The 15276-nt window shown below is 39.4% G+C and overlaps 1 protein-coding gene across 1 annotated transcript in view; it reads left to right on the top strand.

The window, feature by feature from the left end:
* The window catches only part of LOC132103410 (CUB and sushi domain-containing protein 3-like), a 173260-nt gene that overhangs the window by 106797 nt on the left and 51187 nt on the right, over positions 1-15276 (top strand). The window contains exons 45-48 of the mRNA XM_059508491.1: positions 948-1133; positions 2575-2769; positions 11659-11832; positions 14133-14306. Coding sequence (XP_059364474.1) covers positions 948-1133; positions 2575-2769; positions 11659-11832; positions 14133-14306 — 729 coding nt within the window. The remainder of the gene's footprint in view (positions 1-947; positions 1134-2574; positions 2770-11658; positions 11833-14132; positions 14307-15276) is intronic.

The raw sequence follows: 15276 nt of genomic DNA, 5'->3' as shown, positions 1-15276 counted from the left end.
GTGCTAATTGAAATACAAGTTTGATTGAATACAGTATTTGGTAATAATATAGCATAATGACATATTTATAAGCAGATTTTAATAGGCAACTCAACACAAGTGTATCAAGGTGGAATATGAAATCCCTAAAAGTACAAAAGTAATTTTTTGGGGGGGTTGTTATTCCATGTGTAAATAAAGTCACTATGTTTTATTCCAATGCAATAACATTAATTTGCACTGGACATTTTTAGGGGGAAGAAAAATCTCTCCTGTTCAAAATGACTGGACCACAACATGAGGGTTAATTCTACATATATTCTAAATATTTTTATTCTGACTTAAACTAACTGTATCTTATACTTTTCTAGTATGTGTATATGTAGTTACTTGGAGTGGACTGATTTGAAGAAGGTTTTTGGAAATAATTCTTAATATATTCACTGCCCTTCAGAGATCTCTTTCATATTTCTAGTAAATTGTATTATATAATTATTGGGTGAAACAACAGGTTATTATACATTCACATTATTTGCATTTGGAGCTTCACCGTCTTTGTTTTCTCTTTAAATCCAGTCTTTGGATTTAGTTTATCCGCGAGGCATGTATTGCAAGCCACGCATTTCTACTTTTAAGACAGCACAGAATATATAACATGACAAAATGCATTAACTAAACTTTCTAATCGCGGGAAACAATAAGTTGCACCCTCGAAAGTTTCTTGATTTCCATGCACAAGTTTGAAAGAATGTGACGTCGTGTTTTGCAGATGTTCTGCTATCAGATGTGAACATAAAGAAAATCCAGTTTGTACATTTTTGGAATCAGTTCTAAATAAGAATTAATTTCTATTTCCCAAATCCTCTGTGTGCCATTCTTCATGGAAAACAAAAGGAAAGTGAACTAATTCCATGTTCTTTGTTGAGGGTTTCAAAGCAAAGTCAAGCTCATCTCGTTGTCTTTTCTAGCTGTGTCCTGTGGGCCCCCGGTGGCCCCTGTGAATGGAGGCATGCTGGCTGCTGATTATTCAGCAGGAACACGAGCAACCTACCTCTGCAACGATGGCTTTCGTCTGTCCTCTAAAGAGGTGACCAGCACTGTGTGTCAGGCTGACGGCACGTGGAGCAACCACAATAAAATCCCTCGCTGCACAGGTGAGACAGACGTCCTGGTTTCCAGTCATCAAAACATTTAAGGGTTTAAATGGTTATACTGCTCATGTCTGGTAACAGTGAGCTATATTAAAGACCCTCATGAATTAAAAATAGGAGCATTGTGGCTTGAAGTCCTTGGCTGTTAGCTTTGAGACTAATCTATATGCTAGCGCTATGAGAAAGGCCTTATTAACACTAGTAGGAAGCAGTAGCACTTAGGTAATCAAATCATGGTGAATAGTAAGTCAGTAAGACTTTAGTTTTTTCTTTGAAAGAATGGATGTTTTTATTCAGCAAGGGTGCACTAAACTGATCAAAAGTTGAAAGTAAAGATATTTGTTATGAAATGTTTAATGCAAATAAATTGTTCTTTTGAACTCATCATCAAGGATTCTTGAAAAAAAGTTTATACAAAAGTATGGAGTAACTTTGTTTTTCAACAAGGACAATTACAAAAAAAATGTTTTTGAGCACCATATAAGAATTGAGTAATGATGCTGAAAATTCTGTCACAGGCATAAAAGACATTTGAAAATATATTAAAATAGAAAACAGCCATTTTAAATTATAAATATATTTTATAATATTACTGATTTTACTGTATTTTTTATCTAATAAATGACTTACTATAATTAAAATATCTCGTCAACCCTAAACTTAAAGGGACAGTATATCCATAAATGTTAATTCTCTCATTATTTATTCACCTTTGAGTTGTCAAACCTGTATGTGTCATGTTCGAATTAAGGACAGGAAGCAGTTGCAAGTAAATTATGTTTATTAGAGAAGTATTGCCAGGCTGGGTTGATGGTGGGTGACGCAGGGACCTCGATGGCAGCACAGACTGGTGAGGAGGTGATTGAGTGCGCAGGTGGGTGTTGGTGAGGGATCCGTATGATGACTGGTAATTCCAATAGCGACCGAACAGGAACAAGACACAAACGTAGCTGAGCAGATGGAACACAGACAAAAATCACGGAGGACCTCAAACAATGATCTGACAAACAAGAGACGAAAGACAGGTCATTAAGTAGGCTGGTGGAATGAGCTGCTGTGTAACACCCACATGAAACAATCAACATGACGTAACATGAGACGAGCAGGAAACGGTGCATTCATGAACCGTGACAGTATGAATTTCTTTTAGCTTGTTGAACACACACAAGAAAAAATATTTTGAAAAATATTTTAATAACAAAACGTCCATTGTAGTGTTTACCATACTATGGAAGTCAACAGCTACCATCAACTGTTGGGTTCCAATATTCTTAAAAATATATTTCATATTCAGCTGAAGAAAGAAACAAATGGAGGGTGAGAAAATGATGACAGAATTTTCAAAAAAAGACTCAGAAAGTGAGTGAAAATTGTTGTGTGATTGTAAATCACATTTGTTAAGTGCCATACAAACATTTTAACCATGCTACTGATTTCCTCTCAGTTGTGGTCTGTCCTAGTATCGGCTCCTTCACCCTGGATCACGGCAAATGGAGGATCGTCAATGGCTCTCGTTACGAATACGGCACTAAAGTAGCCTTTACTTGCAATGCCGGCTATTATCTGCTCGGCCCTGCCCACATTCACTGTACATCCAATGGGACGTGGAGCTGGAGGAATGAGCGACCTCGCTGCAAGAGTGAGTTATGCACTTCATTTATTACTGAAACATTAATGCTGTATATATCATGACACACAATTCCTAGACCTTGTTAGTCTGGCCAGTTTTTAAGGTCAGTCTAAGCAGACTGCAAGACTAATGATTTTTGAAGTGTTAAAGATTAGCAGCGTGTGCGGTGCTTTGCTATGCACATGGAATCCGAGCGAGAGGATTGTGCAACCAGAAAACATTTTCCATAATTCTCAGTGAATGCATGAACATGATAAAATGCATATAGCATTAAGGTTCTGTCCACAGATTTTTATTTTGGATTGCTGGATGCAAATGTAAATTTAATTTAATGTTACTTAATGCACATAGACTTGTGTATAGATTTTGCATGCAAAGTTAAATTGCAAGTATGATTGCAATGGAATGGAACTGTCACGGCTTACGCTGCTGGAAGGAACACGGAGCCGAGGGATAAACGAAACAAGGATTTATTAAATCAAACATAGGCAAGGTAAGTAGTAAACAACAGGTGGCAAGTGGCAAGTAACAGGTAACAAGTGGACAAGTAGACAAGTTGACAAGTGACTAGTAACGAGTAACAAATGGACAAGTAGACAAGTAACTAGTAGACGAGTAGACCCGACAAAACAGAACTGAAAGGACAAGGCTTTTATACAAACGATAATTGGGAAAACACAGGTGGATGGCATGACTAAATTAACCGGGACATGGAACACATGGGGAAATAGAATAGACACACCTGGGAACTAATCAAACCGAACACGGAAGACAGAAACTGGGTCACAGGGGCAAAAACACACAAAATGAGTCCAGGTGTGTGACAGTACTCCCCCCTCCCGGTAGGTGCGTCCTCGCACCGTAGAAACAACAAAGGGAGGCATGGGTGGGAACTTGGGAGGAGGTTCCGGTGGAGGACAGCCTCCCAGGAGGGGGCCAGCAGACAGGGACTACAGAGGAAGGAGCCAGGGAGGAGATGACGGAGGGAGGAGCCAGGGAGGAGACAGGAAGGATCTGAAGCAGGAGGTACCCAGCAGGACCCAGGCCACAGCCATAACGGCCCAAGGTGGGGCCGACGGAGGAAGGAGCCATGGAGGAGGAATGGTCACCGACTCCAGGGACTCGACCCACGGCAACGGAGCAAGTGGAGGAGGAGCCCGAGGCGGAGAGCCGAAGAGCCAGGGTGACGGGGAGGAGCCGGAGGTCCTAGGCGGAACTGATGGCTCTGGTGACTGACGCGGCAATGTGGATCCGGAAGGCCGCGGTGAGGCCAGAGTGACCGAGGACTGAGGTGTAGCCGAGGGGATGAAGGAGCCTGACGGAGCCGGAGGGACGGAGGGATGAGGCGAAGCCGGAGGAGTGGAGTCCCGAGGCATAGGATGGACGACGCCAGACCAAGGCGGGCCCGGAGGGACGAGGGAGCCAGGCAGAGCATGTGGAGCCATGGTGGAGCCGACGGGTCAACGGGCCGAGGCGGAGTCCAGGCCTCAGAGGCTGGAGGCGGAGGTGAGGGAGACGCCGACCAAGGCGTCGCTGGAGGATGGCGGTCCCGCTGAGCTCGCACCACAATGATGGTAGGCTGAGGGCGAGCAGAGGGGCAGCCAGACGACAGCGGAGGAGGAGGCAGGAGTGGGTGGGAGGGTGGGAATTTTGGAGGAGCAGGCATTGGAGTAAGCTCTGGGGCTGGAGCCCTTCCTGGGCTTAACGGAGGATCAGGAGCCCGTCCTGGGCTTAACGGAGGATCAGGAGCCCGTCCTGGGCTTAACGGGGGTTCAGGAGCCCGTCCTGGGCTTAACAGGGGTTCAGGAGCCCGTCCTGGGCTTAACAGGGGTTCAGGAGCCCGTCCTGGGCTTAACGGAGGATCAGGAGCCCGTCCTGGGCTTAACGGGGAATCAGGAGACCGTCCTGGGCTTAACGGAGGATCAGGAGCCCGTCCTGGGCTTAACGGAGGATCAGGAGCCCGTCCTGGGCTTAACGGAGGATCAGGAGCCCGTCCTGGGCTTAACGGAGGATCAGGAGCCCGTCCTGGGCTTAAAGGAGGTTCTGACATAGGTGAATTGGAAACCCCCTCATTTTGACCCATTTGGCGCTCCACATTTTGCTCCCTCGTGGTGGGCAGTGTCGCCGGCTCTCGCACCTGGTCTGACGGGTTGCTCTCTGGCTCTCCGTCATCGGTGGGCTCGGGCTTATGCCTCGTACCGTGGGGAGATTGTAGGCTGGGCTCTGGGTCCAGAGTGGACCTGGCGAGATCCTCCATTGGGCCGACCGTGAGAGGTGACCCATTTCTCACCAGATTCCACTCTATGAATGCGGCGAAATCCTCCCGAGGACCATCTTCGGGCGACAACGCTCTGCACCTGGAGTTCAGGCTGGCGTGATAAAAGGTGCAGAGCGCGTGGTCCGGGTAGCTGGTGGCATTAGCTATCAAGAGAAACCGTCTGGTATGGTCCTCGAGAGACAGTCCCTCCTGCTCCAGCAGGAGGAGGAGGTATTCGGGGCGATAGAGGGGATCCATGACACACTACGGAAAGAAAAAGACTGTGAAAAAACGGAAAACAAAACGGAGGGAAAACACGCAGTTTTTAACTTTTTAGGTCGGGTCTTCTGTCACGGCTTACGCTGCTGGAAGGAACACGGAGCCGAGGGATAAACGAAACAAGGATTTATTAAATCAAACATAGGCAAGGTAAGTAGTAAACAACAGGTGGCAAGTGGCAAGTGGCAAGTAACAGGTAACAAGTGGACAAGTAGACAAGTTGACAAGTGACTAGTAACGAGTAACAAATGGACAAGTAGACAAGTAACTAGTAGACGAGTAGACCCGACAAAACAGAACTGAAAGGACAAGGCTTTTATACAAACGATAATTGGGAAAACACAGGTGGATGGCATGACTAAATTAACCGGGACATGGAACACATGGGGAAATAGAATAGACACACCTGGGAACTAATCAAACCGAACACGGAAGACAGAAACTGGGTCACAGGGGCAAAAACACACAAAATGAGTCCAGGTGTGTGACAGGAACACAGCTGCCAGATCAATTTTTTATGAGCTAAAAAGAATGCACGTCACAACTCTGTTTATCAATTTGCACTGGTTACCAACAGTGTTTGGAATAACAGCGTTTAAAAGAACAGCCTTAGGTAACAACGTTATTTTTTCAGTAACGGGGTAATCTAACTAATTACTTTTCCCGTCGTTAAAACGCCGTTAACATTACTGAACGTTAAATGTGGTGCGTTACTATGCATTGATTTAATAAACTATGCAATCCGAACGCACCCCTGGCTCACACAGAGAGTGAGCAGGTGGGTTAATAACGAGATAAGCGATTATGATTGGCTAAGGCAGAGTCATGTGTTTCATGGTAGCCAATCAGAGCCAGTGTTTTTACACACATGCCGGCACACATGCAGGCACATGCGCCAGTGGCGCCAAACACACACACACAAACACACACACACACACACGCAACAGCTACACAGAGATTCGCAGCAGCAGAAATGGCGAGTCAGGAGCAATCCGATGAAAAGTTGGCATTATAAGCACTACTTCAAATTCATTGTGGTCAAAGGCAAGAACGTGCATGTAATGTGTGACACACGCATCTACAAAGCTAGTGGCCAAAAACACTTTTCTTACAAAGATAATACTTGAAGTGCAGGATAAAACTCTTGCTGTCTGTTGATATTTTGATATTTATTGACGTGCAATAAATATCAAAAGTTATGTACGAACACCTGTCTGTTCTACTCATTTCAACGGACTTGTAAAAACTGCTAAAAAAAAAAAAACATTTGACATATAGCAACTTTTTTTTTATACAGTAACGCAAATAGTTACTTTCCCTGGTAACGAGTTACTTTTATTATAGAGTAATTCAGTTACTAACTCAGTTAATTTTTGGAACAAGTAGTGAGTAACTATAACTAATTACTTTTTTAAAGTAACGTTCCCAAAAGTGGTTACCAATAGCTGCTTGCATAAAATTCAAGGCATTGATGTTTGCATATAAAACCAGCACTGGCTCTGCACCCATTTACCTAAATTAATTACTTCAGACTTATGTGCTCCAGCTTGCTGTATTCTTTTTCTATTCTATCAGTTTTCTTTTTATTTATTATATTATTTAAAAGCCCTTGCTACTGCGATTAAGCTAACTGAGACTTGTTATAGCACTTATATATCATTGCTCTTTTGTTGATTTTGATTGCTTCCATTGTCCTAATATGTAAGTCGCTTTGCATAAAGCTTCTGCTAAATGACTTAATGTAAAATGTAATAAAGTAATTTATTACATTTAGTGGTTTCCCCAGTGGCTTTAGATTCCATTTCCATTATAATTTTTCATCAGTTTTCCAGAATGTGATACTTTTTGTTTTCTTAAACACTTAAATGTTGTTTTATCTCATTTTTATATTAATTAAATGCACAGCAATTGAATAGAAATAATTGCGCACATAACATGCATCAGTGGCAATTTTTATTTATTTATGTATTTGTGTATTTATTTATTTATTTTTGCACTTGTGCTAAAAAGCTCTATGGATTTGCCAGGAAGTGACAAATAGAGAAAGAAAAACGAACTTGTCCCGTACCACCATTGTATTCTGTAATTACAATATGTTTTATGGAATGAAACATACTAATTGTACTAATTTACTGAAATACATTTGGCCCTGTATAGTCTCCTCTAGGCTGTTTTAAGAAAAAAAAAAGTTTTATCAGTTTTATCCATTTATTTCATTCATTTTTGGATGAGCTATTCCTTTGACATGCAATTATAAAAACACAAAGCTGAAAGATTGCAGAATCCTGAGTAAAACCAGTTGTTTGTTACTATTGCAGTCCTCTATCAGCAGGTGCCATCCTCCGATGGTTGAGTTATCAATGTTGTGATTCTGCTGTAACTACAGATGTGATGAATGTGTTTATGGTATCCATATGAGAGCCACAATCTAAACATTAGAGGCGCTCTATGACTGATGGCGTCTGACAGGATCCTGTACCCTGGCGAGAAGACTGCGGCATCAATTTTCAAAAACAACAACAATCGGAGTGAAGATGATGAGAAGTTGATTTCAGATGAAATGATGATGCCGCTATGGTTCTCCTGCATGAGTATCTGCTTCTGAACAGTGTATCACATATATAATAAATCCCTGATCTTCTCCCAGCTCAAGCGTTCAGCTTCTGATATTTTCAGCTGTTTTTTTGGGAGCTAAGAACAGTGTTTGGGAAACTGCTTTGAAATTGTTGCTTCCCAAGACACAAACTACTCAGTTTAAAGCCAAACTGCTCTTTTAAAGTAGTAGTAGGCTATTACTGTTTAGTTACTGTACATTGAAACATTTTTAGGGGCCGCATATTTTTCAATTTTTGTAACATTTTTATTGTAAAAAGTGATCAAACATACAAGATTATTTCTACTTTTAGTTAGTTAACTGCTCGTTGAAATTCGTCTAGTTTCCTAATGGTCTTTATTTCTTCATGTTGTCTAAACATTCAAGCTACACTTTTGAAGGAATAGTTAGCTTTTACTAGTGGCTAGCTAGCTTAATATTTAGCTTTTACTAAAGCAGTTTTAGGAGCAGTAGATACTTCTTCAATTTAACGAACAAATCTTCTGTTTCTGTAACATTTTTATCATAAAAAGTTTTGAAATATAGAAGCTTATTCCACATATAGTAAATTAGCTGTGTTTGCGACTAAATTCCTCAAAAGCAGCTCTGAGTATTGAAGCTTTGGCAAATGTTTTTTAAGACTCCCTTCAGAAGTCGGTTCCAATCGATCCATTCTGAAGTTAGTTCTTCTTGAGATATTTTCCTTATTTCAGCCAAATCAGTCATACATGCTGTTTAAATAGTTAAGCTACACTTTTGAAGTAATAGTTAGCATTTGCTAGCTACTGAAGCAGTTGAAAGGAAATTATCTTTTTTAATGTAACAAACTGATTTCTGTTACTGTAACTCTTTTATTGTAAAATATACATGGTTAAGTCAGGGTGTCCGCGGGGTTTTAAAAAGCATTAAAAAGTGATAAATAAAAATTGTCAAATTTAAGGCCATTAAAAGTGTTAAATGTGGTCTCAGAGGTTTTATTTTTTTCCAAATTAGGTATTATTTTTTCAGACTATCAGGTGTCCTATTCTGATTGAAATTCTATCTGCGTTCGCGTTAGTTCGTTTAAATATGGGCTTTAGCATTTCTGGGCACATAATCAAAGATCTTTCGTCTCCGTCTCAACGTATGTTTGATGCTGACGTCATATTCAGTGGTCGTTCGGCATCATCTCAGAACACTGCGCGCTCAACAGAAGTGGCTGGCTTAAGTTTTATTTTAGACTTGCTTCAAGGCATATCTTCAACGACTGGACAACCATCATCGTCTTCATGGGCAAATGGAAGTTTTCTAATAGCTGGGTTAACGACCCAGCGTTTAAGGACTGGCTCAGGCCTGTAGTAGGGAATAACAGGCAGGCTTATTGTTTGGTGTGTAAAAAAAACATCAATGTCAACTGGATGGGAGCTAACGCACTTCAGTCGCATATGCAATCCACTAAACATAAAAATGGAATGCGTGCCAATCTCAGCTGTCTGCGCGGCTGCACCTCCACCACCACCGCCGCAAATTAGTGCCACTGTAGGCCTACTGGACAACGCTATGGGTCCAGCAACGTCTGACCTTCGGGTGGTCATGGGCACCACACCAACACTGCGCGCGGAGGCTCTGTGGTGTCTGAACACTGCAGTTAATCACCACTCATTGAACTCCAATAAAGGAATTTCGGAGCTGTTTAAAGAAATGTTTCCCGACTCTGACATCGTGCAGTCATTCACGTGTGGTAAAGACAAAACCGGGTACATCATCAGATTTTGATTAGCATCGTTCTTCAAAAAACAGCTTGTGGATATCATCAACAAGGCTGGGCCATTCGTGTTGATGTTTGATGAGAGCCTCAATCAGGCGTCAAAGAAAAAACAACTTGACATCCATGTTCGATACTGGGAGGATGACCGTGTCCAATCCAGATACTTTGGATCTCAGTTTTTGGGACATGGAAGGGTCGAAGATTTGTTGCATCACATAAAGGTTAGTTCTTAATTAATATAATCCTCATTTGAAGAGTTATTTATTCACAAAGATTTTGTATATTATAGGATGATGTTGGCTAATTTACTGTTGGTTACACAAAATAATAAAATTGGCCAAAGTCCTGCAGTTACTTGAATGAAACCTGTAGGCCCATCTGCATTTATTGACCTGTGGGGTATATCTCCAAGGTACAAGAAAATTGTTTTTAGTAGTGCTGTCAACGTTAACGCGTTAACGCATGCGATTAAATCAAAATATTTAACGCAGCATCCGTATTTTCTGCCATCCGTTCTTCTTGGTGAATCCTTGGAGGCACTGAGGTTAATCTGTGACAATGTCAGTAGCTGTGGTGGTGTCCTCAAGGTGCCTTTAACCAAGGACCTGCTGGCTTCTGTGGCCTCAGCAAGGTCCCAGTACAGGCTCTACCTGGAGCAAGAGCGTAAAAAGACGGAGAGTGATGCTCAAACACAGAAAAGGAAGGCCGCAGAGGACGAACTACAGGAGCTCAAGAAGCAATGCAGAGTCCTGGACGAAGTCTGTGCCATCCTTGAAAATGATCCCAAAATTGGCCGAGGAGGCAGAGGGGAAAGCTGGGTCAAAAATGCCCAGCTAATCACCAAATCAAACACACTTAGAAGGAGACACAAAGAGAAAAAAGAGGAACTGGTCAAAATGGACAAAACTATTGAGGAAAAGGCCATGAAATTAAGGCACTTGCCATAGGATTTTATGCCCACAAGTTCATATTAGGCCTATAGCCCAAGTGCAAACAATAGTTCACCAGTTCATAGAAGATGCCCGTTTGTGAATCCGCAACAGTTCATAGAAGATGCCCGTTTGTAATGCATCAACTTGCAGTGAATGCCAGCCAGTGTGCTGGAACTATCCATTCTCTCCATTGCACATTTATGTAGTTTGTTTTATTTTTATTTACTAAGTGAAATAAATGTGCAATATGTTGTCAACATCAGTCTCTAAATCTATTCTTTTTTGTATGTTATATATGTCAAAATCTGTGTAAATAATAGAAAGGTCATGATTAACACTTGCAATTCAGTGTCGTGATGGTTTTAAAAAATATTCTGAAGGTAGTAAAAAAGGTATTAAAAAGTAGTAAATTTAACTTAAGGATTGCTGTATATACCCTGTTAAGGCAACGCTATCTCACGGCCAATTTGTACGTATTTTATGAGGTGGCTAGTTTGTACGAATTTGTACGACCTCACCACCTTGTAAAATGTGTATAAACTGCTGTGAGATTGGGCTGGATAAAACATGATAAAATATAGTAGCTTGCTTCTACTTTTAGTTAGTTAGCAACTTGGTACTCAATTCCTCAACTTCGTTTTGAATATATAAACTTGGTAAATACAGTCAAGCCATTAAAGAATAACTTTTACTAGATAGTTAGCTGAAGAAGTTAGAAAGTATCTTCTTAAATTTAACAGTCGCATTTAATGTTTCTGTAAAAAGTGATTAATATAGATTTGCTTTTTACTTTAGTTAGTATTGCTACACTTTTAAGGGGTTACTGAGCTTTTACTAGCTAGTTAAGTTAAAGCTTTTTAAGAGGCAATATCTTTTTTATTTGAACAATCAGATAATGTTTAATTAAGATTTATAAATTCAGAAATATTTATTATATTTTTTAGATATTTTCCTCAATTTGTTCTGTATTTCTTTATATATATATATATATATATATATATTATTATTATTGGGGGTGTAAATCAGTCATACATGATGTCTTTAACATGTGTGTCGATTAATTTTTGTTCTATATTTTCTTTTACTGCAGTCATTTCGTGTGGAGAGCTGCCCACTCCTCCTAATGGAAAGAAAATCGGAACGCAGACGACCTTCGGAGCAACAGCTATTTTTACCTGCAACTTGGGCTACATTCTGGTGGGCTCGACTGTAAGGGAATGTCTGGCGTCAGGTCTCTGGAGCGGGACAGAGATGCGCTGTCTCGGTAACACCAGAAACCTTCTCTCTTTCAAAACATCACCACACATTACCATCGGTGTAACCTTTTAATAGAGACAGGGGGCTGAAAGGCCATATGAAGAGTTCTGTGACATTTTGTCAGGATTTCTATAGCAACAGTGGTTTTAATGTTTTGCTTATGCTGTATGTAGCACTTGTATCATTACATACAGATAAAAACTCTAGTCTAAAGCCTAGTGAACTTCCTATGTGGGTACAAAAAGCGTCATTATTATGCCTTCTTAAATACTGTTTTTTGACCTTGAAGGAGGACGCATTCCCATAATACACTATGGTGTTTCTCAGTTGGAAAATATCCAAGATGATGAAAAAGTTGTCGTTTAATATTAATAAGTATCTTTTATTCAAAAAGTATCATTAAATTTACATGCGTTTTATGCTTTTGGCACATGCTTGTATCCAAAGAGACGTACAGTACATTCAATTCAAGCTATACATCTTTTTAGTTCCTGTGTAAAACAACAGCTGTGGTTGCCAGAAATTCAGCCTAAAAATGTGAAAATGTGTCAGGTGATGCAGAATGGAAGTTTGGTGATTGCATATTTTTACAGCTTAAAACTATACATTTTATTAAATAATATAACGTTAATACACCAATCTGAACTACCAAAATCTGTGTTTTAATTTACTATTTTGCACTGTAATTTATTCAGTAATTCATAGTTTGGATTGCAAACACTATACATTTACACCATAATTATTTTACAAGTTACATAAAATGTGTATATACAGTATAAATTATTTTATTTTTTCTTCTGACAACTGTGGTTATTTATAAGTCTTTTTCTTTAAAAATTAAACACATTTTTAAAGAGCTTAAAAAAAAAAAAAACTATTTTCTAAGACCGCATCCTTGATGAAGACAAGGTAGTGGACAATGTGAGGTAAATTAACATAAATATAATTTATTATTTATTACAAGTGTCATTTATTAAATACCAAAAACATACTACAATCTATATTCAGACTATGCATCTCAGTTTCATGCATTTCCTAGCAATGAAACCGTAACCTTGACATTGCTAATGCAGTGATCTGCTGTTTCTACAGAAAATGTTCACATATAATTACATTTGATGAAATATGTACAGTTTTACTCTATGTGTGTATTTTTGTACTTATTAGAGTTTTTCTGGGTTACCTCAACAACATGCTGTTGTTGATGCTGTTCAACAAATTCTATAAGTTGCTTCCAGTGTAGAATGTTCAGTCACATATGATGTTCCTTTTCATTTAGGATGCAACCTTAAAAGGCAGCTGTCTATGTAGGCAGTATACTAGGAGGTCCTTGTGGAAGGTTTCTCTGTTGTGTTTGCACAGATTGCACAAGTGTCTTTGTGTAAGAAAATCATTTCTTGTCCAACCTGTGCAGTAGAAAATGAAGTGAGAGCACGAAATGATTTCTTCAGTAGTTCAGCAGACTCGGTGCTCTGAAGTGTGCCGGCCTCTGCTGAGTTCTGTCATCAATCACATCTGAGAGAAAAAAAAACCTGACAGCTCTCCATTTGCCATCAGTCTTTGTCTTTCATCACATCATCTCTGAGTAAAACAGTGTCGTGCGTTACTTTGTCCACCAAAAGTGTCTTCAGATCCATTATGTTGATCCTTGCATGCGTGGATATTGCAGTATCTGTTGTGGGGATTGAACACTTATTGTCTGTGGGTGGATTATGAATATCTCTATTCACCACACCACACAATGTGATTTCCCCAAGTAAGACATCATCCTGAATCCTGTAAATATAAAGATTATGGTTGTGAATCGGATTCCACTTAACTCCTGATTATCCATAAGTTAATCTTTAGGGCTGCATTTGTTGCATTTATTACCCTCGAAAAAAAAAAAATTATCAAATAATGAATTAAAAAAATAGTCGGTGATAAAAACTGAGAAACAAAGCAATAAAACAAATGAAAAGAATAGACCAAAGCTAGAAACTAAGTAAACACAGTGCTTGAGGTATTTCAGGTATCCAACAGCAGTGTTACATTTGTCAACATTTATTAATAGAAAGAAAGAGACAAGCTCATTTAAAATGATTTGTAATAATTGTAATGTTTTGTATGTGATAGATAGATAGATCTATTTGTATTTTAATGTATCGAAAAATGTAATTTATTCCTGTGATCAAAGCTGAATTTTCTACAGTTTTACATGTTACTTAAGAAATCACTCTAATATGCTGATTTGCTGCTCAAATAACGTTTCAAATTGTCATTATATATGTTGTATATATTATATATGTTCTCAATGTTTTCCCCCAGCTGGCCACTGCGGCTCTCCGGAAAGGATTGTGAACGGTCAAGTGATCGGTGAAAACTTTGGCTACAGGGACACGGTAGTTTACCAGTGCAATCCAGGTTTCCGGCTCATCGGTTCCTCTGTGCGCATCTGCCAACAGGATCACAACTGGTCTGGTCTGCTCCCGTCCTGTATGTGTGAGTTCTCTCCACAGTACATGAGTGATACGCATCAGGGGAAGTTTGGTTTGAATCCATGAGGATTAGTTTGATAGGTAATGCAGGCAAACCCCCTATTCAGCCCATGACAGGCATCAAACACAAACCCTGATGTTACCAATGAAACATCTGATGAAGGGCAACACCAACTCCACCTGATTTGTGTGGGTGATTTGGATGTTCGCTTTGTTTTATTTATGATTGCCGGAATCCAAAGCTGCTTAGGTAAATGTTTTCATACAAGCTGCATTGAAAATTTTCTTGTCAAGCATTGAAAATTCAAATTCTTCAAATTGATGGAAATATGCCTATAGACAAAAGTAAGGACACATGACTGAATTCTCGTCATAAAATACTTTTGACCTAGAAAATGTTTGAAATTAGAACACAAATATACAGAGTTATTTTTCATATGAATTTCTTCCATAGCTACAATTTTTAAATGTTTCAGATGTTTCAAGCAGTGCAGTCCAATTCACAAACAAATTACTCTTTTGAATGGTTCTTTTTAGAAAGATTTAAGACTTACAGCACTTCTATATACTCCAGTTTATAAACAAACGACTCTTATGACTCTTTTTAATGAATCAAAAGTACTGTATGCAGGATAAACATTGCAGCCCAGTCCACAAACAAATGATTCTTATCAGCCAGCTCTTCTCAGTGAATCAATTTAACACACAAATTCACTGCATGACTGGTTTACATCAGTACGACCAATCTTTGATAGAATAAGCTCACTGAATAATTTTATTGATTCGTTTACTGCTTTCAGTGATTTCTTGAAATTAAGAAAGTTTTAAGTACTTCAGCTTTGTGAAAATAAATCAGTATGACTAATTGTTCATATGATGGCTGGATTTAAAGATGTTTTTAAACATAAATGCATTAAAATACACTAAAAGTGAGTTATTGGAGTGTGTGTTACAAAAAAATACTAATTCAGTTT

This window comes from Carassius carassius, chromosome 24 (genome assembly GCF_963082965.1).
Source record: "Carassius carassius chromosome 24, fCarCar2.1, whole genome shotgun sequence".
In the NCBI taxonomy this organism is placed as follows: domain Eukaryota; kingdom Metazoa; phylum Chordata; class Actinopteri; order Cypriniformes; family Cyprinidae; genus Carassius; species Carassius carassius.
Note: the sequence above shows the minus strand (reverse complement) of the source record. Positions and strands in the feature narration are given on the sequence as shown.